At 49.8% G+C, this 26180-nt stretch overlaps 1 protein-coding gene across 6 annotated transcripts in view; it reads right to left on the reverse strand.

Annotated features, from left to right (window-relative positions):
- The window catches only part of Tns3 (tensin 3), a 204685-nt gene that overhangs the window by 39005 nt on the left and 139500 nt on the right, over window positions 1-26180 (reverse strand). For all 6 annotated transcript variants that reach the window (XM_048339393.1, XM_048339395.1, XM_048339394.1 and 3 more), the window contains 4 exons: window positions 12781-14034; window positions 8606-8775; window positions 7568-7682; window positions 7406-7486 (listed from right to left, as the gene is read on the reverse strand). In XM_048339393.1, coding sequence (XP_048195350.1) covers window positions 7406-7486; window positions 7568-7682; window positions 8606-8775; window positions 12781-14034 — 1620 coding nt within the window. The remainder of the gene's footprint in view (window positions 1-7405; window positions 7487-7567; window positions 7683-8605; window positions 8776-12780; window positions 14035-26180) is intronic.

Below are 26180 nucleotides of genomic sequence, written 5' to 3' on the forward strand. Positions count from 1 at the left end.
TTCAGTGGGGAGAAACCAGCCCTGGCCGACCTGGATGGGGCAGCAAACAGCAGGGAGAAGGACTCGCATGGCCAGCTGCCAGTGCAGGTTCCTGAATGAGCATGGGAAGGAGGTGCACCTGGGGCCTGCCTCCCCAGCCCTCAGCGTGCCTGTACCAGGACACGAGCGCGGGGCCTGGGTGCTGTCCCTTAGTGTTTCCATTCCAGGCTGGCTTTCCACCACTTGAGCCACAGCTCTTCTGGCTTCTGAGACAAGAGTCTTACAGACTTTGCTGCCTGGGCTGACTTTGAATCTGATCCTCATATCTTTGCCTCCTGAGTGGCTGGGATCACAGTAGTGAGCCACTGGTGGCCAGCGGAGCCTGTCCCTTGGCAGCTAGCACACATCCCAGCACCCCACCCTGCTGAACTCTAAGACATCTAGGAAATAAAGAGAACCCTAGCTGTGTGCCCACCATTCATGCTGCCAAGTTAGCATGATGCCTTAAGCCTGGATGCTTGGCTTAGCGTGGAGTGGGGGTGCCTTGCATACAAGCAATCATGACTTTGTCTGTGGGTGTCTCTGTAGACCGGGGTAGGCAATGTGGAAACAGTTGTCAAGGGCTGCAGGCCCTGTCTGCAGCAACAGGCTTTGCCCCAAGCCACAGCACCATGAGGATCTTGTAGTGTCCAGAATTACAGACATAAGGGACGGAGGACCTAAGTCTGAGGCCCCTTCCTGTTTGCCTTGGGAATCATTTACCACTAACCCAGGGAAAGGCCCTGGGTCCCAGCCCCACAGAGAATGGGCATGTATGTTTTCACAGAAGATAGAAAGCCAAAGCCAAAGCCAGAGAACAGTGGCTCACATTTGCCATCCTAGCTACTCAGGAGGCTGAGATCTGGTGGACTGTAGTTTGAAATCATCCCAGGCAAGTCCAAGAGACTCCATCTCCAAAACAGCCAGCCATCAGCCAGGCAGGAGGTGTGGCACAACCAGCAGAGCAATAGCCAGGCAAGCACCAAAGCCTTAGTGCTTCAAAACCAGGCACACTCAAAGCCAACCCCATACCTGTCTCCTCCTCTCTTGTGGTCCTCAGCCAACAGTGAAGTCAGAGCCCCATCAGGGCAATGTGCTGAGACCCAGGGGGCACCACATTCACCTCACAAGCTCCCAGGCACTAGGTCATTCCTAAAGCACCAGGAATGGCTTCCTTCTTTCCACACAAGCACTGTCTGTTCCTAAGGTGTAGACCCCCAAGCCTCGGCCTGACAGGGGGCGTGCCTGCAGAACCCTAAGCCTGGGGGAGGGAACCCCCAGACCCCCATGCCAGACAGGCCCCTCCAAGGCCACAGGTCCAGCAAGTGTGGAAATGTTTTAAATCACCTCTCCTGAATATGTTACAGGTCATTTTTCTCATTTTTCCCTCTTTTCTTACTTATCCCCTACATAAGACAGTGTAATAACTCAGGTATAACATCATCCAGACATGACTTAAAGTCCACAGAAGGAGATAGATACACACAAACACCACACCAGATTATAGGAGAAACCAGTGTGCCCAGACACTGGGTCTGGGGGGCAGTCCCCAGAATTAACCCCATAAATACTGAGGGACAGCTACATGCACCAAAATACGATGGGTTTTAAGCTAGGTGGTGGTGGCTCACATCTGTGATCCCATGCCACTCCGAAGGTTGAGATCTAGAGGACTGTAATTCCAAGCTAGCCCCAGCAGAAAAATCCAAAAGACTCCCTTCTCCAATACATAAGTAAAATGCCAGACTAGAGGTATGGCTCAAGTGGTAGAGTGGCAGCCACAAACCAAAAGTTGAGTGAGAGAACAAAGTCCTGAGTTCAAGTCCCAGTCCCCCCCAACCCCCGCAACACAATAGGATTTAAACAAAAGATAGTAGCTTCTAAACACAATCAGGCTGGCCACACCATAAAGGTTCTGATCCTACTGGCTCCAGTGGAAAGCCAGGGCCATGCAGAACGTGAACCCTGTCCTCACATGTCATGGTCCCAAATCCCATGTGTCCAGTTCATCAAGACACTCTGGCCGGGAATACCAACCTGCAGGAGCAATGGCAACCATGTTAGAGAAAGCGGCAGAGATTTTACTGTCTGATACCTGCAGGGTTGGGATGAAAAGCAAGCAAGCAGCACAGGTGAACATCCAGCAAGCACACCTAGGGCCAACTGTGTTCCACTGGGTCCCGTGGGCGCTCTTCCAAGGCCACCCCACCCTGGGAGGCACTGCCTTTGGGTACCACCCTTCCCTGCCCAGTCCTGGGGAGTGAGGATATGTGTTCCACGCCTGCCACTCCAGCCCAGGGCCTCCCCTTGGGGCTTTGGTATGTGTTGGTGGGAAAGTGCATTTTGAAATGAGAAGCAAACTTTCAACACGAATGTTTAGTACATTATCATCTAAGCAAGTCAAAATCTACCCTCAGGCTAATATGGCAGCTGCACATACATGCATGGTGCACAAACACTATGTCCCAGAGGTTAAAAAGACCTGTCAAGAGGTTATGTGACTGGGCAAACTCACAGAGGCAAGAACATAAGTCACCAGGCCTTCCTAGGGCCAATGAGACCTGAAGGCTGTTGGCAGCTCTCTGTCCCAATAGCTGTGACAGGATGTCATTCAAGAACAGCCCACCAGGAGCAGGTCAGGAATGGAAATCCTTTCTCTGAACCCAAAAGCAAGTAAATCAAAGGACACATTCAGTATGGACCGGCTCCTAGCAACTGTGTGTGCGTGTGTGTATGTGTGTGTGTGCGTGCACGTGCACGCGTGTTTAAGTGCCAGTAGTGAGACTTGACCTGGCTTCCTTCTAATTGGCCTGCTCTAGCTGGGTGTCTGAAAAGTTTTCTGAGCAAAATCATGTTCTCATCTCACCCAACTCCTAATGGCGCATCCACCAGCCAATTCTTTATCCTGACCCCTGAGAACCCATCCCTGAGATTTACTGTTAAGCACATTTAAGCACAGTCTATGTTTCTCCATTCACATTTCACAGGAGGCAGGGCACAGAGGTTTGCAGTATCTTTCACACGTTCTCCTTTGTGTGTGTGTGTGTGTGTGTGTGTGTGTGTGTGTGTGTGTGCGCGCACCAGCCAGTCCTAGGGCTTGAACTCAGGGCCTGGGCACCATCCTTTAGCTTGTTTGCTCAAGGCTAGTGCTCTACGATTAAACCACAGCTCCACTCCCAGATCTTTGCTGATTAATTGAGATAAGCATCTCACAGACTCTTCAGCCTGGACTGGCTTCTAACAGCAGTGCTCAGATCTCAGCCTCCCAGTAGCTAGGATTACAGGTCAGAGCACACAGAATACCCCAGGCATGGATACAGACACATCTGCTGCAACCTACTCCTGTACAGCATGTGTATACAGCAGTCCTGGGGCTTGAACTCAGGGCCTGGGTGCTTCCCTGGGATTTTTTGCTCAAAGTTGGCACCCTACCATTTGAATGTCATCTTCACTTTTGGCTTTTTGCATTAATTGGAGATAAGATTCTTGAGGGCTTTCCTACCCTGGCTTGCTTTGACCCTTGACCCAAAGATCTCAATCTCCTGAGCAGCTAAGATTACAAGCATGGACCACTGGCACCCAACTGTCAATGCTTTGTTAAATAAAAATAAAGGCACTGCTATGAGACAATCTGCCTTTCTGTTCTCCTGTTCCTCCTGTCTTACTTTTTGTCTGACTTTGTGTCTCTCTCTTCTTTTGTCAGTACTAGAATTTGAACTCAAGGCCCTGGACTTGTTAGGCAGGCATGCTCCCCTCAGCCCTTGACTTTGCTTGTTTTTGAGATAGGGTCATGTTTTTGCCCAGGCCAGCCTGGATAGTGACCTTCCTACTTTAGGCTTTCTGCTGAGATGGTGGGAGTGCAGTAATGAGCATAGTTTTTTCTGTTGAGATGACATCCTTTGAACTTCTTTGCTGAGACTGACCTAGGACCATAATCTTAACAAGCTGAGCCTCCCAAGCAGCTGGGATTACAGGCATGAGCTGTGGGTATCGCGCGCGTGCGTGTGTTTGTGTCTGTGTCTCTGTGTGTGTGTGTGTGTGTGTGTGTCTGTCTGTCTGAAGAAAAAAATTCCTGGACCCTCCTTTTCTCTATCCTCTGTCAAACCACTTCCCTTTCAGACATTTGCAGGTTTCTGAATGCAAGGGTCCCCAGGAGCAGCCCTGAGAACCGAGGCCCTGCTCTGAGCCAGGATGGAGTACTGCATGCTCCTGTGCCCCCACGCCCTGCTCAGCAGAAGGACTGTCTACCCCTCGGGCCTCCCCAAGGCCCACCTACACCAGAGACAGGAGGATTAGGAGCCACTTGGCAGCAAAAGCCAAAGCATTTTCCAGAAATAAACAAACACTGACAGCAAATCATTTTCACGGAAGCCAGCAATCCTTAGCCACATGACTGTGAAGCTGTTCTGTGACAGGAATGTTCTGGAACTTACACAGGGGCCATGGTTGCAGGACCTTGTCAATGTACTCAATGCCTCTGAATTGCTCACTGTCCAGTAGCTAATTTTAACTTGGGATTTTTGCCTCCACTTATAAAAAAAAAAAAAAACACACAACAATTTTGCAAGGGTCAGATATGTTAGAAACAGATTTTTTTTATCATGCTTTACCTTTCTGATGCAACTATTTCATATTTGGAAACTATGAAGGCTAATTATGAGATACAAAACATTAGGGAACAGTCGGGAAACAGGTCTGGGGTTTGACCGTTCTACTTGCTAGACCCTACCTTGTACTTGCTAGGCCTTTTGCATGTGCTAGTGCTCTCCCACTTGAGTCATGCCTCCAGCTTCTTCTATTTTTGTTTTTCCAGATAGGATCTCACTTTGCTCTTGCCAGCACCAGCCTAGACCAGACCCTCCTATTCACACTTCTCACGTAGATGGGGTAAGAGGTGTCTACATCACAGGCCTGGCTTTGTTGTTGCTATTATTCCTGAGATGAGATCTTGCTGACTGTATTGCCCAGGCTGGTCCAGTGTTATAATCTTCCCAATCTCTTCCTCCCAGGTTACTAGTATCACAGGCATGAATCACTCTGCTTAGCTACACATGATTTCTGTAAGTTGATATTATCTCTTATAAACATGTTGAATCCACTTATTTATTCTAATTTCCTATTCAATTTTCTATGTTATCATAACATAGAATTCATAACATATCATTCATAAATCATGTCATTTGCAAAACAGTTTTATTTCAGATTTCCCTTCAATCTGTGGTCAGATTTTCCTTTACTACATTCTTGCTCTGCAGGACTTCCAACATTATACTGAATAATAGTGGTGTTGACTATAGGAATTTTTAGATATTCCTTATCCACATTAGAAATGTACACGAGGAAACTCCCCTCCTTCCAATAGGAATTTTTAGACTTGAATGTGTGTGAATTTAGCCAAATTCTCCTCTACTCCAAACATTGATTGATATAATCATGGATTTTCTTGTCTAGTTAAGATGGCAGAACACATGGGCAAATTGTCAAATGTTGAACCAGCCTTGCATTCCTCAAAAAAAGGCTACTTGGTCAAGATATATGAAAAATTCTATAAATGTGGGTTCTGTCCATGGTGTTTTATTTACATTCATGAAGGATATTAGACTTCTATTCTTTTCCTCTTCTTCCTCCCTCTTCCTCCTTATCCTTTTATTTCCTTTCTGGGGAAAAGTGGGGGGAAGGCTCTGAAGAGCCAGTCTTCTCTGAGGGTTTTTGAGATACAAATTTAGGAGACTCCTCCTCCTCATCATCATCATCATATCTGTTCTTACATTTAAAAGCAAAAGCCCTATCATCTATGCATGGATATTTATGTGCAGAAAGTATTTAAGATGTGGGGTATACTACTCTATGCTGGCATGTAGGGCCCCACCCAAGTCTCAGGAGAGGGCACAATAGCTCATTGCTAAGCCAGCATAAACCAGGCAGATCCTGGGCACCCCAAAGCTTTTTAGACCTATCTACAGTTTGGAGAAGACTCAGTATTCTCCGGATACTGGATACCAGGGACCCAGAGACCTACAACATAAACTGTTACTGAGCTTCAAAGTTCTTTCTAGTATTTTCTCTCCTTGAGATCATGATTCACCTTGTATACATGTTTGTGGTCTGGTGATGAATGGAATGAAAAAAATTCAAACCACTCCACTCCAGTCCAATGTATATGCTGCATTTAGGAGTCAAGTGTGGTTAACTGAATGAGGGGGAGAATGTGGAAGGTGGAGGAATGCAAGAGAATACATTTCTGTTAGCCTCCACTTACATTGCTGATGATTAGAAGAACACACATGGCCCTGTGTGTGTGAATGGCATGAACAAACCCACATCAGAGTGTCCTCCCTCTTCCTTAGGTCACTCTCAGACAATTCCCAAACAGAAACAAAGCAACGTTCATTGTACACTTTTTTCCCCTTAAACTTCAAATCATTCCTGCTAAAAAATACAGATAACTAACTGCTAAATGCTGTAGGTAACATAAGAGAAGCACTATGGTCCTATGCAAGGAAACGTTGAAGTTTCACTAAAAGTCCTTTAGATTAAACAATCCACACAGTAGATCTGCTGTGAACAGAAAGGCCAGAGGAACTCACTGACATTTCTGTGGCTGTTTACACTCAGAAATGGGTGGCATAACTTAGTGGAGAGCCCTCATTCTCAGAACTAATGGAATGGGATCTCTTACTTGCCCTCCCCTGGCAGCTGCATGAAGAATCTGCAGCGGGGCATTCGATGAGCCACGACCCTCCACCTATCTACACTTGGCTTCCCTGGAATGCTGAGGAAGTTGGCCTTCATGCCTGTCCCTCTTACCACTCCCTTCCAGGGCTGGCTGTGCAGATAGACACAACACACAATGACAGTGTCCCCAGGTTCTGCTGGGAAGACCCAGGCTCAAGGACCATGCATCTAGGGATCAGAAGACCCACACCAGGTACAGACAGGTGCATGGGCAGTTCCAGCAGGAGGCACACACAAAACCTGTCCCTGAGACCCACATGCTCAGTGAACAGGGTGTCGTGCTTGCTCCTCACACCAGCTCTGGCTGGGCAGCAATGCCATGTGGAGGTTACCATTGCCTCTGCCAGTGGGAACCTGCTGATAGCTGAAGCCACCCCTGGTCTGGCCACAAATGCACATCTTGGGACACAGATGGGAAGTGTTGTGCAGGAACACTCCTGCACAATGCTAGGAAGCCACTCCATGTCCTATGGCTCCTGTACACACACTCCATGCCTCCCATCATCATCCCAACACCTTTCCCAGTGAGACAGGACCTCACCGAAGCTATGCAGCCAACACAGAAATGTTTGCACAAGGCAATGCCACTGTGCCAATGACAATCACACCACAGCACCAGGGCTGTGCACACCATATTCTGAGGGCTCCTTACCAAGTCCTTTGCACAGACTGACCGGGCCGCTCAGCTGCATGTCAGGTGGGCTGAATGGAGGGTATCGTGGCGGTGTCTTCACTGGAAAAAGAGAGCAGAGCTGCCGTCACTGGCCTCTTCGCAGTGGCAAGTTGTATCCGCTTAGATCTACTGTGTTCTTACCATACGGTGTTTCAGGAGACACTGGAAAAGCTGGGGTCGAACACGCTGATTCTTTGCTATTTAAAATCCTGCCATCAATCAGATCAAGGTCTGGAGGGTAAGCGGCAACCACCGTCTGGAATCAGCATGGGGAGAAGAACAGAGGAGTGAGGAATCAGTATCTCTCAGTGCCACGCTCCTCACATGGTCGATGGCTCACAGCCCTCTGAGAGCAGGGACATGAAGAAATCAGTGCCTGTGTCTTGTGCTAAGACAAAGGCTTTTATGGTCACTAGTGAAGGGAGTGGGAGAATTGATGCCTGTCTGGCAGGTGACGCTTACAAATGGGCAGCCAGCATGCTCCACTGTGACTGTTCACGGGGAAGGTAAGCCACAGTACAGAATAGGAGATGTTCTGAATAGGAGTGATGGGTTTGTTTGGGAGTTAAGGCCACCAGTGACAGGTGGGCACCGATGGCTCATGCCTGTCATGCTAGCTACTCAAGAAGCTGAGATCTAAGGATCTTGGTTTAAAGCCAGCTCAGGCAGAAAAGTTCATGAGGCTTTCGTCTCCAATTACCCAGGAAAAGGCTGGAAATGGAGCTGTGGCTCAAGTAATAAGAGTACCAGCTTTGAGTGAAAGAGCTAAGGGATATTATTCAGGATCTGAGTTCAAGCCCCAGTACTGAATGGCACAAAGACTACTTAGTTATCATTTCCCACAGTTCTGTAGGTTTTAATTCAACAATGTAGCTCCTATTTGGAAGTGCTAGTGAGGCTGACCTAATGTCTCCTTCTCATTCTGATAAGAAGCCTTAGCCACGGCAGAGGAGCAGGAGGCGCTCTTTCCTGTGGACTTCCTGGGGGTTGCTGTCCCAGATGGGGAGCTTGGAGCCATGGAGTCATCCCACTGAGGCTCCCCGAGAGGCAGCCTCTGCAGTGCCATCTCTGGAGTGCAGTGGGACCCATGCTGGCCCATCACTGACAAACTGTGTCTGGAGTTGAGGTCCAGCTCAAGATGGGAGGGTGCCGGGCCACTGCCCTGAGCCCAGCCCGTACCTCTTTCATGTCTGCTGGAGAAGGAAATGGCACCATGTTTGGTGCTGGGTCCACAGCTGCTTTTCCCCATCCACACTTGGAGAAGGACAGCTGGCATGCAGTGTCGTTGTCATACTGCCCAAGGCTCAGCTTCCGGAGTCTTCCTCCCAGGGGCTCATCACCAGAAAGGCCTATGAGGAGAGAGGGGTGGGCATGGCCATCACAGTGCAGTGTGGAGACTTTCAATAGAAACCCACCTCAGCCCTTCTCCATGGCTGGTAGTGACCACAGTGGCCACCCCTGAGCGGACCCCAAGGCTCTATGAGCAGATCTGAGAGCCAGGGGCGTGTTCCGATGCACAGTGAGCCACTGCCCCAAGTGGGCACCTCCTTCCAGAGCAGGCGTCAGGGGGCAGGGCAAGGGAGCAGGACTCACCCCACAGCACTGGGACAGACAGGGCTGAGCCTGGAGGGGACTGGCTGTCACCAGCCTCAGGCCCTGGTCTGAGAATTCTAAGGACCATGTATCTGCAGTGTCAAGCAGCAAACCCATGGACCTCACTGGATAACCTAAGTCTTCACAAGGAGAACGTTGAGGAGAGCCCAAGGGGAGGCCTGGGGTCACCACTGTACCCCTGAAGAGGACAGTGGGACCAGTCACTAACAACCCTGAGCCAACACCACAGCCACCACTTGACCGAAACACCACAGGCTTCACACAGACACCCACGCTGCCCAATTTTAACCAAATCTGATTCTCCTCACATGTGTGGGGACCGGGGGCTGGGTGCAAGAGTGATAGGGACTGGTACCTGTCACCATTTTTAATAGGTACACTGGAGTTTGAATACTGGCCTTATGCTCGCTGGACAGGCTCTCCATCACTTAAGCTACACCTCCAGCCTCTGCTACGGTAACTTCTGGAATAGTCACAGTACCACCCAGATTGTTCTATACATAGGTCTTCTTATTTATGTGGACATAGCTGAGGTGACAGGTGCCCACTTCTCTGCCCAACTTTTTAATGACTAACTTTTTGCTGGGGCTGGCCATTAACTGCTGCAGCCCCTCCAACCTCTGCCTCTTCCGTGGCTACTGTTATAGGCATGACCACCATACTTGGTTTGTTTGGGTTTTGTTGTTTGTTTGTTTGTTTGTTTGTTTTGGCCAGTCTTGGGGCTTGGACTCAGGGCCTGAGCACTGTCCCTGGCTTCTTTTTGCTCAAGGCTAGCACTCTGCCGCTTGAGCCACAGCGCCACTTCTGGCCATTTTCTGTATATGTGGTGCTGGGGAATTGAACCCAGGGCCTCATGTATACGAGGCAAGCACTCTTGCCACTAGGCCATATCCCCAGCCCCTGTTTTGTTTTTTAAAGCAATTCTTCCAGGGAATTCTTGTCATTAAGCAATTGGGGAAAACCTGGCAGGCTAATAAGATGATAGTGTCTCAAGTAATACTGTAGTCTGAAAAGGTACATTCAATTCATGTTGCTACAGTTTAGATTTAAGTTAGGGATACCTAGTCCTGCTGGGCATCGTGGCTCACGCCTGTAACCCCTGCATGCAGAAAGTGGAGATAGGAGAATAGCAACTTCAAGGCCACCCTGGGCTACACAGAAAGGCCCTGTCTTAGGAAAATAAAAATCTGGGTGTGGCAATGCAACGCCTGGAATCCCAACTATGTGTTCGAAAGACAGGCAGAATGATTTTTATTTTTATTTTTATTTGCCAGACCAGCCAGATTCCAAGACTTTATCTGAAAAATAAAGCAAAAAGAGCAAGGCACTAGGTGCAGGTGACTCATACCTATAATCCTAGCTACTCAGGAGGCTGAGATCTGAGGATCTCGGTTAGAAGCCAGCACTGGCAGAAAAATTGGTGTGACTCTTATCTCCAAGGAACCAGCAAAACTCTGGAAGTAGAGGTATGGCTCAAGTTGTAGGTGCTAGCCTTGAACACAAAAGCTCCAGGATAGCACACAGGCCCAGAGTTCAAGCCCCAGGACCAGCACACACACACATACACACACACACACACACACAAACAAAAAAACACGAGTGTGGCCCTCCCTCACTGACAACAGTGAGCACAGATGAGTGGGCACACAGCCCTGTGTGGTCACAACCACACCAGGTGGAGCCCGGCAGTGGAGCTGCCTGTGGCCCTAGCCTTACTCCCTGCCACCATTGCCTGCCACTTGGTGCTCAGCACCAAACTTAGCATGAAACTGCCAGTACCAAAGGCTGTCAGTGCGGTTTGGTGGCTCATGGAGAGGAGCCTTTCCTGGACTGGGTCAAGCTGCCAGTACCAAGGGCTACTGGTACGGTTTGGCCTTTGCTTGGACTGGGTCAGTGGCAACAATGACCCTGTGGGATCATGCACAGACCTCTTCCTCCCAAGTCCCAGGCCTCTCGCCCCACTGTTGGAGCTCCCCAGCTGCTTTCTGAGCCCTGGCACCCCTTCGGTGCTCACGTTTAGATCCTCTGGTTGGACGACAGCCCACACCTCAACAACGGTCCGCAATGGATGCCTCTCCTTTCTGACCTTTGTAGGCTGTGGAATCTGGGAGAGCACCAAGGAAGTGGACGCCATGTCTGAGGAATGCTGCAAACCCTCGGGGCAAGAAGCCCCTGGCTCTCCGTGGGCGCACATCACCTGCCAGGTTCCTGTCATTGCAGGAGTGATGGTGATGGAACATGAATAAAATGTTTTGACAACATGAGGCCAGAAGCCCTGAGGGCATAGAAAAAGCAGCCTGCTTTTTTGCTTCTACAGAACTATCCATTCCATAGGCCGAGCCACTGTCTCCTGTCTCAGGTGTCATCTGTTGAAATCTCCTCCACTGAAAGCTCTTCCCACCTGACAGCCTCATTCACGGGTGGCTGCGCCAGAGCCGTGAGGCCTGATGGGGACCCTAGAGCAGGCTGGGGGATGGACAACACAGCAGGACCTCCACGGGGGCCAGAAGGGGAAGGAAGCAGCCCACCAGCTCCCAGCCCTCACCCCCTCTTTTATGGGGATATCTCGCTGTACTCAGCAGCACCAAAGGCAGTGGCCGCAGTCAGTAAGGCTGGTGCCCAAAGTTGGCCTCTCTGTTGCCCTGTGGTGGGGATGGGAAATCCTACCCTGTCCTGTGGTAAATGCCACCTCTGTGCCCACATGCAGCCACGTGGGGAGACACACACACTGCCACCTGCCTGGGGGGCCCTTCCCACCACACACCAGGTAAGGTAATGAGGAAGTTATGGGCACTGGTCTCAAGGTGGAAGCAGGGCTGGGCATCAGTGCTCATGGCCCGTAATCCCAGCTACTCAGGAGGCTGAGATCTGAGAAGATCTGGGCTGGTTCAATGCCAGCTCAGGCAGGCAAGTCCATGAGACTCTTATCTCCAATTAACCACTAGAAAAGCAAGAAGTGGAGCTGTGGCTTAAAGTAGTGGAGCACTACCCTTGAGCAAAAAAGCTCAGTGATAGCACCCAGACCCTGAGTTTAAGCCCCACGACCACCACCAACAAAAAAGATGCAAGAAGGTGAGGATAGCAGAAGCAGGGCAGCACTCTAGAGTGGAGGGGTAGAGGTGGGCCAGAAGACAGACTGTGAAGTCAGAATGGCATGGTCACCACCATTAACCCCATTACCAGAATTTTCTATAGCATCCAATCAGCTCAGATGTCACCCTTTGTCATCCGGTCATTTTTCTGCCCAGGCTGCCTTAAGGACCAGATGTTTCTGTTCATTCCCCAACTTCAGACCACCCAGTCACACTGAGTAAATACTTCCACCCCCTGCCTGTCCCTATTCCTCAGTGAGGACATGTTCACCATTAACCCTGTGCCACAGAGTTCCGTGGAAACAAAGGGCTGAGAGAGCAATCCACCTCATGTGGTCTGGCTCCAGACACTCTTCACGGATGGCCTGTGTATGAAGTGAAGGCATGGCCAACCTCTTTCAGCCAGCTGGACACAACCGCTGCCCTGTGCCAACTTCATAGCAAGGCTCTGGGCCCCATTCTTCACCCCTTCCAAATCTGCCGCTCAGATCCCCTGGTGGCATGGGTGCCACACTGATCCAAAGACCCCGTGTGTGGAGAAAAGGCAAAGGAGGCCCCCCCCACCCCGGTGCCTCCAGCCTATGCTAATCTCCTGGCTCCTCCTTGATTCCTCATTCAATGTCCACATTCCCCAGAGTGCCCGCTTACCTTGCCTCCCAGGACTCCTGCCAGGGCCGTCAGCCACGCTGGGCAGCCTGCCACCCGCCCGGAGCCCACTGCCCACGCTGGCTGGACACATGGAGCCGTTGGCCAAGCTGCCCAGGGCATTCATATGGGTGGGGATAGGCTCAAAAGTGGGGTCCAGCTCTAAGATGAGTCTGTTGAGTTGCTCGATAGACTGGTCAATGTCCAGGGTGGGTGAGCCTGGGGAGGGGCCGGAGCTGGGCTCTGAGCAGGCCCCATTCACAGCTCTGTCCTCTGGGAAGGCAGCATGGAGCGCTCTGCTGGGGAAGGACGGCTGCGTGTCGGGAGGGCTGGGCCCATTGCTCATGCCCCTCTGGACAGCCACTCTGCTGCTGGCCCCTCGAGAGGGGGTGGTGGGGACACGGGGCAGGGGGGCTTGGCTGAGGCCAGAATTATCCGTGGTAGCCTGGCTGCACAGCCTGGCCTCCCCATTGGGAGCAAAGCTGTACTGGTGCGCGGCCACCATCTGCTGCTGGCGCACCCAGGTCTGGGTGGAGTAGCTGCTCTGCCCATAGGCCGGCCCCTGCGAGGGCACTGAGGGCTTTCTCAGCACAGGCGGCTTCGGCTCTCGGCCCCCAAACGTCTGCTCCCGCTCATACAGGGGCTCCACACCAAGGCCCAGGTCAGGCGCCAGGGTGCCACTGGAGTCATCACCCACATTGCTGTTGAAGCCATCAGACAAGAGGGAGTTCTGGCTGCTCTGGTGGCAGGTGAAGGGCCCTAGCTGGGCTGACTGCGGCCCCTCCGATGAGGACAGCGTACCCAGGCTGTCAACGCTGTGCAGGTCATGGTGTGGCACCTCATCGTCCAGGATGTCCGTCTCCCGGTCCTTCAGGGCGGCATCTCCGTTTACATGGACCTGGGCTGGCACCACATGACGGGTCCCGCTGTATTTGCTGCGAGCATCAGTCATGTCCTTGAGGGAGCTTCCAGAATCTTCCAGGCCAAAGCCACTGAGCAGCTGGTCCAGCTCAGCCTTCTCCTGGGGGCTGAGGCCCCTGCGTGTTCCAGGGGCTGGGCGTTCTTCTGTCTTATCGGTCCTGGCCGAGGCAGTGGAGTGGCCTGAGTCGCTGCTGACGGATAGCGTGTGGTCGCTGTGGTCGGGGCTGCTGGTGGCTGGCACGGCCTGGGGACTGCCAGGGCCGCCAGCATCCGAGGAGCTCTTCTTTCTCACCTTGGCATAGAGGCTGCCATCCACCGGGCCCTGTGTGTGCAGCACTGTGGGAAGGAAGCAGGAGACAGGCCATGAGCCAGGAGAGAAAGGCAGCGTGAGAGCGCAGAGCAGCGGAGGGCCCTATGCTCATGCAGGAATTACAACCAACAGGGACAAAGACTTCCATCTACCATGTTCCATGATATTCTGCAGAGTGACAGCAGAGAAAATGAGTCAAGACCAACTGACAGAATCACTTCTACCTCTCCATGTTGAACACACACACACGGGGAAGGTGGATGTTTTTTGGTGTGGGGGGGTGTTGTAAGTGTGTGAGAGAGACAGAGTTTATGTGTGTGTACACTTGAACTCAGGGCCTCTTGTTGACCCTTAGCTTTTTCGCTCAAGGCTGGCTGGCTCTCTATTACTTGAGCTACACCTCTAATTCTGGCTTTTTGCTGGTTACTTAGACATAGGAGCCTCATAATCTTTCCTGCCCAGGCTAAATCTAAACCACGAACTTCAGATCTCAGCCTCCTGTAGCTGATGACATGTGTGTACCACACTGCACCTGGCTTCAGACTCACAATCTTACACTGATGCTCTGAGAGGCGACGCTCTCTGAATCATGAATGCCACAGTATATCAAATGCAGAGATCATAAACCCCCAAGAATCTACTGCACTAACCCACTTGTGCATCTACCATTTGCTGAGCAGTGGCTCCCCGCACAGCAACCGATTCTCTTTTGATGGAATGTCACATGAACAAACTTGCTGTCCACTCAGCATTCTTGGATCTGTTAAAATTCCAACTATGTAACTCAACCAAAGAGGAAAGGGGTGGGTGCCGGGTTTTTCTGTTTAGCACGGGTTTTTCTGTTTAGCACCGGGGTGGTGTCCGTGCCTGACGCTTGTGGCTGGTCAGAACCACACACTCCCGCGGCTGACCCACATGCGCTGACCTCCATTCATGCAATGTCAGGCAAGCAAAACCCAGTCCTACAGTGTGGGCAAAAGATGCAAGCCCTCTGCCGCTGTTATTAATTAGGGCCCCAGCAGCGGCCCTCAGCAACTCCCCAGCCACAATCTGCTGACTGGCAGCCCTTTATGGCTGTAGCCACATAGCGCCTCACAGCAAGAGCTGCAGAAATACATTGGAGCAGAGGGTGCAGCCAAACCTCTCCCATGACTTCTGGATTGTGACACTGCATGCATTCCACAACAGGGAACTGCTGAGGGCTGCACACCCAAGCTGAGGGGGAAACATGAAAGTGGAAGTGGAGAGACAGGAGCCAGAGTAACTGAGCCAGAGTCTACTGCACTTGGAGAGAAAAAGCACCAGGACAAGACAAAGGCTTGGACTAGACTCTGAAGCCACCTTCCACCAGCAGCTACCACAGGAAGACGCCACCTGAGGAGAGGCCCGAACATGTCACATGCTTCCCCACAGCAGGACCTAGTGAAAAGTCCAACACCAAGGACACAGGTATCCCACGTGGAAGGTGGAGGTTTACGATCTGGAACAGAACCAGAAGGAAGAGAATTGGGGCGGACCTCTTCACCCCTACCTGTGGAGACCACCACCTCATATTCAACCCTACCTTTAAAATGCGGCGCTGACTGGATGCTGGTGGCTCATGCCTATAAACCTTGCTACTCAGGAAACTGAGATAGGAGGGTTGTATTTCAAAGCCAGACTTTTTTTTATTTCTCCATTTCCTGGAGTTCATTTTGATTAATATTATTTAATATGATCTGAGGTACAGAGGCATCATGCCTTTGTGTTCCTTCCCTAAGAGTATCTTCCTTTTCAATGAGACCCTTATTTCCAATTAACCACCATAAAGCCAGAAGCAGAGCTGTGACTCAAGTGGTAGAGCGCCAGCTTTCCTACAAAGAGGGTAAGAGTTTGCCAGTGATCAAAGAAAGTGGAAAGGACCAAAAGTAGGATGAACAAAGGTGAAAACATCCCTTCCACCATGCCAACCTATGCTCACAGGCACGAGTCTTTATTTCTAGCCAACACAATCAGACAATGGAAAAAGATGTAACACTGGTTTACTACAAATTAAGCTACCCACTGACCAGACACTGGCAGCACACAGCTGCAAATCCTAGCTAATCAGGAGGCTGAGAACTGGATGATCAGTTAGAGACTCCATGTCCAAAATAACCAGTAAACAGGGCTGGGAATGTGGCCTAGCGGTAGAGTGCTTCCCTAGCAACGAAGCCCTGGGTTTGATTCCTCAGCACCACATCAACAGAAAAGGCCAAAAGTAGCACTGTGGCTCAAGTGCTAGCCTTGAGCAAAAGAAGTTCAGGGACAGTGCCTAGTCCCTAAGTTCAAGCCCCAAGACTGGCCAAAAAATAAAAATAAATAACCATCAAAAAAGCTGGGCTGGAGGTGTGGCTCAAGTGGTAGAGCATCAGCCCAGCAAGCCATCAGAGCAAGTTTGAGGCCCTGCATTCAAACCCTGGTACTGGAAAACACACACACACACACACACACACACACACACACACACACACTTGAAACAAAGGAAGAATAACAGTTTCATGAAGCTGCCAAGCATCTTTGTTTCCTTTAATTATACTTTATGGGTCTTAAGTTCTATTTTTGTGATAGATTTGCTTAAAAAACAACCTTTCCAGTCCAAAGAGCTAGTCCTTACAAGTCTTCAGTGGAAACACCAGAAGCTTCTTGTCCATGAGAGTGAGGGCTGACTAAATGCATGCTCACTGCCCGCTGGAGGGGACATACCAAGATTCTCACGTTGCCCTACTATGTGCTGGGAATGGCCTGAGAAGTGGAGGGTGGATGGGGGTGGACACAGGAACCGTGGACTGATCCACAGAGGAGAAAGCTGGATGAAGTACAACAAGTGCCCCAATAGGGCCATCCACCCAGTCTGCCTATCCACCACTGTCCTGCTCAGTGACTCACTCAGCCGAATCAACTCCCATGTCTTGTGAGGAGACCATGCTCTGGCAGCAAGTAAGCCTCAACAACAACCACCAGGAGATCCAGGCAGCTCCCTGGGAACTCCCCCCTCCCTCTGCCCTTTGACCCCTTTCCCTCTTCCTCCTTTGCTCACCTCCCAGAGCCCTCCTCCTCCTACATTCCTGAAATTGTAGAAATGTTATTCTCTCCAGATAGCTGCCCTGGCCCCCTGGGTCTCCGCACTTAGGGGCCCAGAGCCTGGGGGAGGGGGACCACTGGAGTGGCTTTCTTTCCCTCCCTTCTAGACTGGCATTATCCATCAAGACTTAAGATTCTTGGCTTGGCCACAGCCCTGTGACGTCAGATACATGGCTCAATCTCTCTGTGCCTCACTTTTCTTGTGCCTAGATCAGGGACTGGAGAGGAGGACAGTCAGTCAGTGTCAGCTCCTGAGACCAGAGAAAGCAGTGCACAGCACATTGCACACACAGGCGCTGGCCCACATGAGGTTCTGCACTTTGCTCCTGGCTGGCCAGAGTGAAAAACTCCCAGAACTCACCCATGATTCATGGCTGTGCCCCACGGGGCGAGGCTGGGGCAAAAGAGTGTTTGCTAAGTGTGTGGTTAGTGAGTGCTCCCAGCTCAGGTCTACCGATGGCATGGTTTGGTAATAACATGGATGAAATGTTTTCTAAGATAAATCTATAGTAAAAGATGATTTTACTTTTTAATTCATCTAAAAGCTCCATATATCATCAGCCAACGTGACTGGAATTATTCCCGGCATCCATGTTTCTGTCCACACTATTTAACTTTACTGGCAACTAACTGGGCTCTATTTGCTAGGGCAGCTACTACAGGCACTCAAGGCTAGCACTCCACCACTTTAGCCATGTCTCCACTTTTGGCTTTTTGCTGATTAGAGATGAGAGTCACAGACTTTCCTACAGGAGCTAGCTTCAAGCTGTGATCCTCAGATCTCAGCCTCCTGAGTAGCTAGGATTACAGGCATGAGCCACTAGCACCTGGTTCTAACTTCATGCCTAAGGCCTCATAGAATGACCCTACCTGTTGACCCTGTGAACTCAGAGGGACCGAAACCATGCCTGGGAACAGGAGCAATATGTTCCAGAGTGCCTCCGTCACAGGCCAAGAAGCCGTGTCATCTGACCTCTCTCAAACAGAAGCCCTTTCCCAACAGACCAGGTGGCCGATGGGTCCAAATCTGCAATCCACGCAGCAATTGAGGGCAGCATGGGAGCTGGCAGGCCCTGTGCTGCCATTTCTGCCTATGGAAAAGCCACAACCACACCAGGTGGGCTGAGATGGAGACTGCACCCACAGTACAGGTCACAGCAGGGAGTGTCAGCCCAGGCCTTCTTGGATCTGAGATGGGAGGTGATGTGTAGGTGGCTCTGGTCATATTCCGCAGGTCCCTAATCCCCAGGGCCTTTTGAGGGCTGCAGGTGGCAGAGGGCTAAGGCCTCACCCATAGCCATCAGGAGATGCAGGCCAGGGCAGGCCAGGAAGTCTCTAGAAGGGAGGCGATATGTCTCACTGGTCTCACTCATGGAACTCTTTTACCATGTGAACATGTATAGTGAATGCCTTTACAATCACCAACAAACAAAAAGTTGCTTTTATTTTATAGCAATAGGATCCAGCTTCTGTACTAATTAACATTTTTCCCATGTGTTTGAAATGTTTTCCATTCTAGAGAAAAAGAAGGAGCAGCACTACTCCTGAAAGTAGAGACATGGCTCAAGTGGTAAAGCCTTGAGCAAAATAGCCTAGCTGGAGTACAAGGCCCTGAGTTCAAACCTCAGTCCTCCTTACCCCCCCAAAAGGAGGATTCTATCTTTAATCTGGCAAAATCAGACAAACTACAGCTTTGGTGCATTTCAGGCCAGATGAAATGTGCCCTTTCTCTTAACTCGTTCACCAAGACTGTAATAGACTAAAGTCACCTCTACTTCTCTCTGGGGCACAATTCTAGGAATAACTGCCTTCTGAGACCTCTTTCCGGGGGGGGGGGGGGGGGGGGGAGGGGGGAAGGGGGTCAACCTTGCTCTCCCCAGCCCCCGAACACCAAGCTACCCCTCCAAACTGCAAAGCAGGAACAGGGAGAGGGCAAACAAAAAGACCATCCCAAGGGCACTGGAAAATTCCTCCACAGGGAGCACAGCACAGCTTCACACCCACAGGCAAAAAACCAGGCAGCCTGTCAACTTGTGGAGAAATACAGACCAGGAAAAAGGTAACGAAAGCAAGGTGTGGGCCTTCATGCAGACACGCCCACTCATAGCAAACTGCCTCCCAGGGCTCAGGCTCCAGGGCGAGGTTCTGGAATGTGACCTTAAAGGAAGGCTGTGGATACCCGGGGCCTGGAGCAGACCAGTCCAGAATGTAACCCAGGGAGTCCCTGCTCAGTGGTACGTGCATCTAGGCTGGCCAGACCATCTCTACTCTCCCCCCCCACCCCGCCCCCTACACACACCTGGTCACCAATGCATGCACGCTGACCACAGAGCTGTGGCACCTGCTCGGACACCTTCTGACCCTGCAGCCCAGCTCCCACAGACACTCCAGCTGCTGGAGTTCCTCCCAGCTTACGCAGAGAAGCAAGCAAGACCTCTTTCTGTCTCAGGAAAGGCCACTGGAGCAGGCCAGAAGATCCCAACACACACTCTACTCCAAAGAGAAGCAGAGAAGTTGGCCTCCTCTGCATGAAAACAAATAAAGCATTCCCAAACCAGTCCTGCAGGTGTGCTGGCCCCAGCGCCGGCCCCCACCCCTCATGTTCCATGCTACAACCCCTACCGCACCATTCCAGCCTCATTTCTTCTGTCTAGGAGTCTTGGCAAGTCTAAGAGAGTGTGAAATTTGGTTTTAGGCACCTGGAGCCTTTCTGAAGCCACACGGGTGGTGTGCCATGGGCACAGGGGCACACACGTGTGCATGCGTGCACTCAAGCACATGCTCGCTGTGCTGGCTGCTTACCTTCCTTTCCAACACCCAACAGCTCTCCCAGTCGAGATGGTCGGCAGGTGTCCCTTGGACCAAGCCTTCAGCAGCATCCTGGGTGGGGACACCCACCTCCCTCCCCTGGGTGCCAGCCTCCCAGGTCCAGCCAGTACAAGGAGGAGGAGATCTGGCTGCCAACACAGGGACTTTGAATCAGCCAAAAAGGAAAGGAAGGAGAAGAAAAAAAAAAAAAAAAAAAAAAACCAGCCCCGCTGTGGCAATGTAAACACAAGGGCGGGGTTTGATGCAATCAGGTTTAGTGAAATCTGAACCCTGCAGGCTGGAGAGGCGGGGCACAGGGCTCCCAAACACCTACAGCCAGACTCCTGCTCTGCTCTTCACTCTTTCCCTCCACCTAGGAAAAGGTGCTGGAGCCAGGGCACAAACCAAAGTGCTTTTGTGGTTTCTATAAAAGGCATGTGTGTGTGTGCACGTGCGTGTGTGTGTGCTTATGTGTGCCAGTACTGGCTGAACTCCAGGCCTGGGCAGAGCTGTCCCTTAGCATTTATTCTGCTCAAGGCTGGTGCTCTATCACTTTAGTCACGGCTCAATTTCCAGCTTTTTGGTGGTTAACTGGCCATGAAAGTCTCACAAACTTTCCTGCACCAGCTAGATTTTCAATCCTCAGATCTCAACCTCCCAAGTAGCTGAGATCACAGGCCTGAGCCATCAGAGTCTGGCTGTATAAGATTCTTTTCCTGTCAAGCCTCATTACGTGCAACTTTGGTGGGCTCCAGGCAGAAATGGGGATACAACCCTTTACTTGACCTGTCTATCAGTCTCAGGACCTCCACACACTTGAGTGAATAGAAACTGACACAAGAAACAAGGCACGCTCTCTTCTAATATCCATCAGCTTCCCATAGCTCCATTAAACCCTAGTAAAGGTTACCACTCTATCAGTAAGAACGGGAGGAGCTGCCAAGGCTATAAAGGAAAGCAGAGGACATTTTTTTCAATAAATCCACCCGAAACAACAGAGCAGTACACACTGCTCGCAAGATCACGAGAGACCTTCCCAGACCCAGGAGAAAGTCTCTAGTGGGCTTCTTAGGCAAAAAGTTCTGCCTAGTTGGGAATCAAATTTAGCACCTTGCAAGTTACAGCTTCCCACTCCACAGACAGGAAGGCTGCATTAAAGGCAGGTTCTAACTCACCACACATCCTGTTTCTCTTCCAAAGAGTAAGTGTTAAGAGAGGAAACAAACACAAAGTTGGGTATCACTGGCTCATGCCTGTAACCCTAGCTCAAATCTTGAACACAGACTTGAAGACTTGAACACAGATCTTAAAAACACTTAACTTCTGAATCTCAAGACTTGCACAAAACAATAGCTAGAGTACCAGTAACACAAGAGAGAAAAAAAATAGTCTTCCACAGACTGACAAGCTGCCTCCTCTGTCCACCTCCAGTGGAAAGGAATATCAGGGTTAGCTGTGTTTTCTGAATGGGGCGTTTTCCTTCCATGTCAGCTGGGTTGGGTTATTTCAGGGTTCAGAATTTGTCATGTTTTTCAGTACTGCTTTCATGGAAGTGCTTGAACTCAGGGCATCCAGTTCTTGCTTATTAGCTTTTAGGCTCGAGGCTGGTGCTCTACCACGACTCCATTTCTGAAGCCAGTTGGCTTCAAACGGTGGTCTTCAGATCTCAGCTTCCTGAGTGGCTAAGGATTACAGGGATGAGCCACAGGCTTCCATCTTGAGAACGGTTGTATAAATGAGGTACCATGGGTCCACATAAAGTATTCGTCAGCTCACCCGATCTGGGTTCAGCTCTCGCTGCTTATGTGGCTGCATCACATGCAAGTGCTCTCAGTTTCCCTGTTCCCATCAGGTGGGCTTTGATGACAAGGGCCAGTCCAAGCTGTTAGTATTAACTTCTCATGAAACAATGTGATCTTGTGAAGCTTTGCTCAAGTTTAGCCAGAAGGCAGCTTTGTGGCTCAGAGGTTTTGAAAGCCCTCAAATCTTTTAACCCTGAAAAATTATCATTATGTGCCTGGGATTATATACCTAACGTGGCGGGACTGCTTTTCTCAACTACCTCTGAAAGAGGCTGAATGAGGAAGAGACCTGCAGTGTGTTCAGTGTGGTTATTGTTTGGAACTCTTGAAAGGCAGGAGAAAACAACTTGACAGGTGGTCAGAGATGTGAAATCTCAGAAAGTGGTAGGAAAGATCAGAGGTGTGAGTGTCTCCCAAAGTAAACTCCTGTAGAAGAACGTGCAGCCCCAACCCTATTCATATTAGTCCAAAAGTTCAAATGCCGGGCTCTGGTGGTTCATATCTGTAGTCCCAGCAACCCAGAGGCTGAGATTCACCATCTAGGCAGACAAATTAGAGATTCTTATCTCCAGTTAAACAGAAACAAACAAACAAAAAATCCTGAAGTGGAAGTGTGGTTCAACTGGGAGAGAGCCAGCCTACAGTATGTGATTTTTTTTTTGCAGGGAGTTAACTAACCCTGTTGCACACCAGGTGAAGAACACACTGGCCCGTGCACACAAGGGAACATTATTCAGGCATAAAAAATTCCCAGCGGATGCTGACCTGGGCCCAAAGCAGTGAAAGGAGCATCACAGCAGGAGAGGCCATGGGGGTCCTGATTTCCTAGTCAACAGTAAGTCTCAAGCTCAGAGCAGGGTGTGGCTCATGCAGCCATCAGGAGTGGAGATCTGATACCTTCAGCCAGTGTACCAGTATAGACGTGGGGCTTCCCACCCAGCTCCCAGATGCAGCCTCTGGGCTGTCCCAGCTCCCCCGGAGAGGGAAGAGGAAGTCAGGATATCTGGCAGAGCATGTGGCACCAAGGGTTTTTCCCAGATCTCTTTCCGGGGTGGCCTGCCTACATCCTTGGACTCTCCCCAGTCCAACAGCAAAGTAGGGCAACTATGATGTGTCTAAGTATGGCAGATTTCTTATTATCAACACCCAAAACTGCTCTGTCCCTAACCATTTGTCCCAACTTCATTGAGAATAGATTCTAGGTAACAAATCAGTTCACTGGTAAGAAGAAACACTATTCCATTTCCACACAATGTTCTCATCATCAAGCCTAAGTTATTTTAGTTTCCCATAATGAAGACCCAAACACCACAACATCACAAGGCACACCATTTTTGCTACCCATGCATTACTACATTCACAGAAAGAAACATCAGCCATATCGCTGGCTCTTGGTATATAATAGAAATGTCCTGCCAGTGCCAGTGGCTCATGCCTGTACTAGTACTCAGGAAGCTGAGATCTGAGGATCGAGGTTCAAAGCCAGCAAGGCAGGAAAGTCTGTGAGACTCTTATCTCCAGTTAACCACCAGAAAAACCAGAAGTGGGGCTGTGGCTCAAAGTAGTAGAATACTACCCTTGAGCCAAAAGAGCTCAGGGACAGTGCCCAGGCCAAGTTCAAGCCCCATGACCGACAAAAAAGAAAAAAAAAGAATCAGTTCAGCGACAGCACCTAGGCCCCAGAACCAACACACACAAAAAAGAAAAATGTCCTGTGGGTAAGTCTAGCCCATCTGGGCCAGTCAAATGCACAGAGGTCATTGGATTAGGCACCTACCCTGGGAGGTTTGGGGCAAGAAAAACTTGAGTGTTTCTCAGGACACCTCCATCCCTTGTTCATGCTTCCCAATCTCTCCTAACCAATGCCTTTCCCTGCTTTTCTCCTTCAGGGCCTCACTGATGCCTTGACTCTCAGTTCCAGCCAAAGCACCTGCCTGGCTCCAACACCAGCTGTTCCTGTTCCCTCTCTTCTGGCCCCGAGTGGTCCATGTACCTACATGCCAGGCCTCTCACTAGGGAAATGGAGACACACGAGACCATGACTACTACACTGGGGCCATGTAGCGGGGAGGGGGGCCAGGGAAGGGAGGTTTGCACTGCTCTGTCCAATGTGCACCTTCTGAAGAATTCAGCACCCACAGGAGAAAAGAATCCTCTGGAGAAATACAGCTTTACTCACAGGGCAAAACCACTTCCATAGCGTCCATGTTTCTTTGGGTCTGGCTCACTTCTCTTAGTATAATTTTTTCCAAGTCCTTCCATTTCCTTACGAATGGGGCAATGTCATTCTTTCTGATAGACACATAAAATTCCATTGTCTATATGTACCACATTTTCCTGATCCTGATGTACCACATTTTCCTGATACTGAGGGGCATCTAAATTGGTTCCATATTTTAGCTATGACAAATTGTGCTGTGATGAACATTGTTGTGCTGGTGGCTTTAGTGTGTTCTTGTTTGTGGTCTTTTGGGCAGATGCCCAAAGTGGGGCTGCTGGGTCATAGGGGAGCTCTATGTTTAGCCTTCTGAGGAATCTCCATACTGCTTTCCAGAGTGGCTGAACCAGTTTACATTCCCACCAACAATGAAGTAGGGTTCCCTTTTGGCCACATCCCCTCCAACACTTCTTATTGTTAGTTTTCTTGATAAAGAACATTCTTACTGGGGTGAGGTGGAATCTCAATGTTGTTTTGATTTGCATTTATTTTATGGCCAGTGATGTAGAGCACTTTTTCATATGTCTCTTGGCCATTCTCATTTTCTCATTAGAGAAGTCTCTTTTAAAGGCTTTAGCCCACTTGTTGAGGGGGCTGTTGGTTCTTTGTGGTTTTGTTTTGGAGGAATTTAATTTTTTTAGTTCTCCATATATTTTAAATACGAGGCCTTTGTCTGTTGTATGGCCGGTAAAGATCTTTTCCCAATCTGTGGGGTCTCCCTCATAGGAAATAATTAGCACAGGTTTAGGCTAGTCACAGCAGAGGATCACAAGAGCCTAATTGCTATGCCCTTATGAATGCATAAGATAATGCAAAGTGAAATGAACTCCATGTTATGGAAACGACAGTTATATCACTGTTGTAATTACATTCAACATGCCATGTGAAACCGTAACTTTTATTGTTGATGATCCTCTTGTAGCCCCTTCCTGTGGTTGTACCTGCACTATCACTGTATCTCATCTGAGTACAATGGAAACTGTATATACTGGTATTAGAACTAAGGAAGTGAAAGGGAATATCAAAACCGAGAGACAAAGGGTAAAAAGACAAACGACTACAAAAGCAATACTTGCAAAACCATTTGGTGTAAACCAACTGAACACCTCATGGAGGAGAGGGAAAGGGGGAGGGGGGAATGAGGGAGGAGGTAACAAACAGTACAAGAAATGTACCCAAGGGCTGGGGATATAGCCTAGTGGCAAGAGCGCTTGCCTCGTATACATGAAGCCCTGGGTTCGATTCCCCAGCACCACATATACAGAAAATGGCCAGAAGTGGCGCTGTGACTCAAGTGGCAGAGTGCTAGCCTTGAGCAAAAAGAAGCCAGGGACAGTGCTCAGGCCCTGAGTCCAAGGTCCAGGACTGGCAAAAAAAAAAAAAAATGTACCCAAGGCCTAATGTATGAAACTGTAATCTCTCTGTATGTCACTTTGACAATAAATAAGAAAAAAATACCACTTTCATTCACATATAAACCAAGCAGGTCTAAAGAGCCCAGAGGCTCACTTTTCTTGTACAGCATCACATAATGCTATTAAAGTCACCTGTTTTTGCAAGAAATAGTTGATTGCTTTACCAAAAAAAAAAAATATATATATATATATATATATATTTTCTACAGTCTATGCTGATATCTGTTCAATCATTCAAGTAAGCAGCTACCTCCCTTGGCTGTCCTGCTCTTTGTCTTAAAGTCTCAAACCTTGCCAGCCCTTTAAAAACATCTGTCCTTCAGGGGCTGGGAATATGGCCTAGTGGTAAAGTGCTCGTCTCGTATACATGAAGCCCTGGGTTCAATTCCTCAGCACCACATATCTAGAAAAAGCCAGAAGCAGTGCTGTGGCTCAAGTGGTAGAGTGCTAGCCTTGAGCAAGAAGAAGCCAGGGACAGTACTCAGGCCCTGAGTTCAAGCCCCAGGACTGGCAAAACAAAACAAAACAAAAAAGTCTGCCCATCAAACATTTTGCAGAACAGCAGTGGAATAAAGTACTATTCATTTCCAAGGGAAATGAATCTGGGAAGATAAGACTATTTGTATGTAATTGAGTATGTCTGACGTCAAGTGTGTGTATGTGTGTGTGTGTGTGTAAGCACACGAGTGCACGTGCTATTAGGCTCACACTCTCACTTGGCTTCCCCCCCCCCCCTCAAGCAAAAGTGTGAGGCCCTGAGTTCAGGAAGTCTCAGTACCAGCACACACCCAAAAGAAATAGCGCTTGCCAGGTACTGGTGACTCACA

The sequence above is a fragment of the Perognathus longimembris genome, chromosome 2 (genome assembly GCF_023159225.1).
Source record: "Perognathus longimembris pacificus isolate PPM17 chromosome 2, ASM2315922v1, whole genome shotgun sequence".
Taxonomy (NCBI): Eukaryota; Metazoa; Chordata; class Mammalia; order Rodentia; family Heteromyidae; genus Perognathus; species Perognathus longimembris.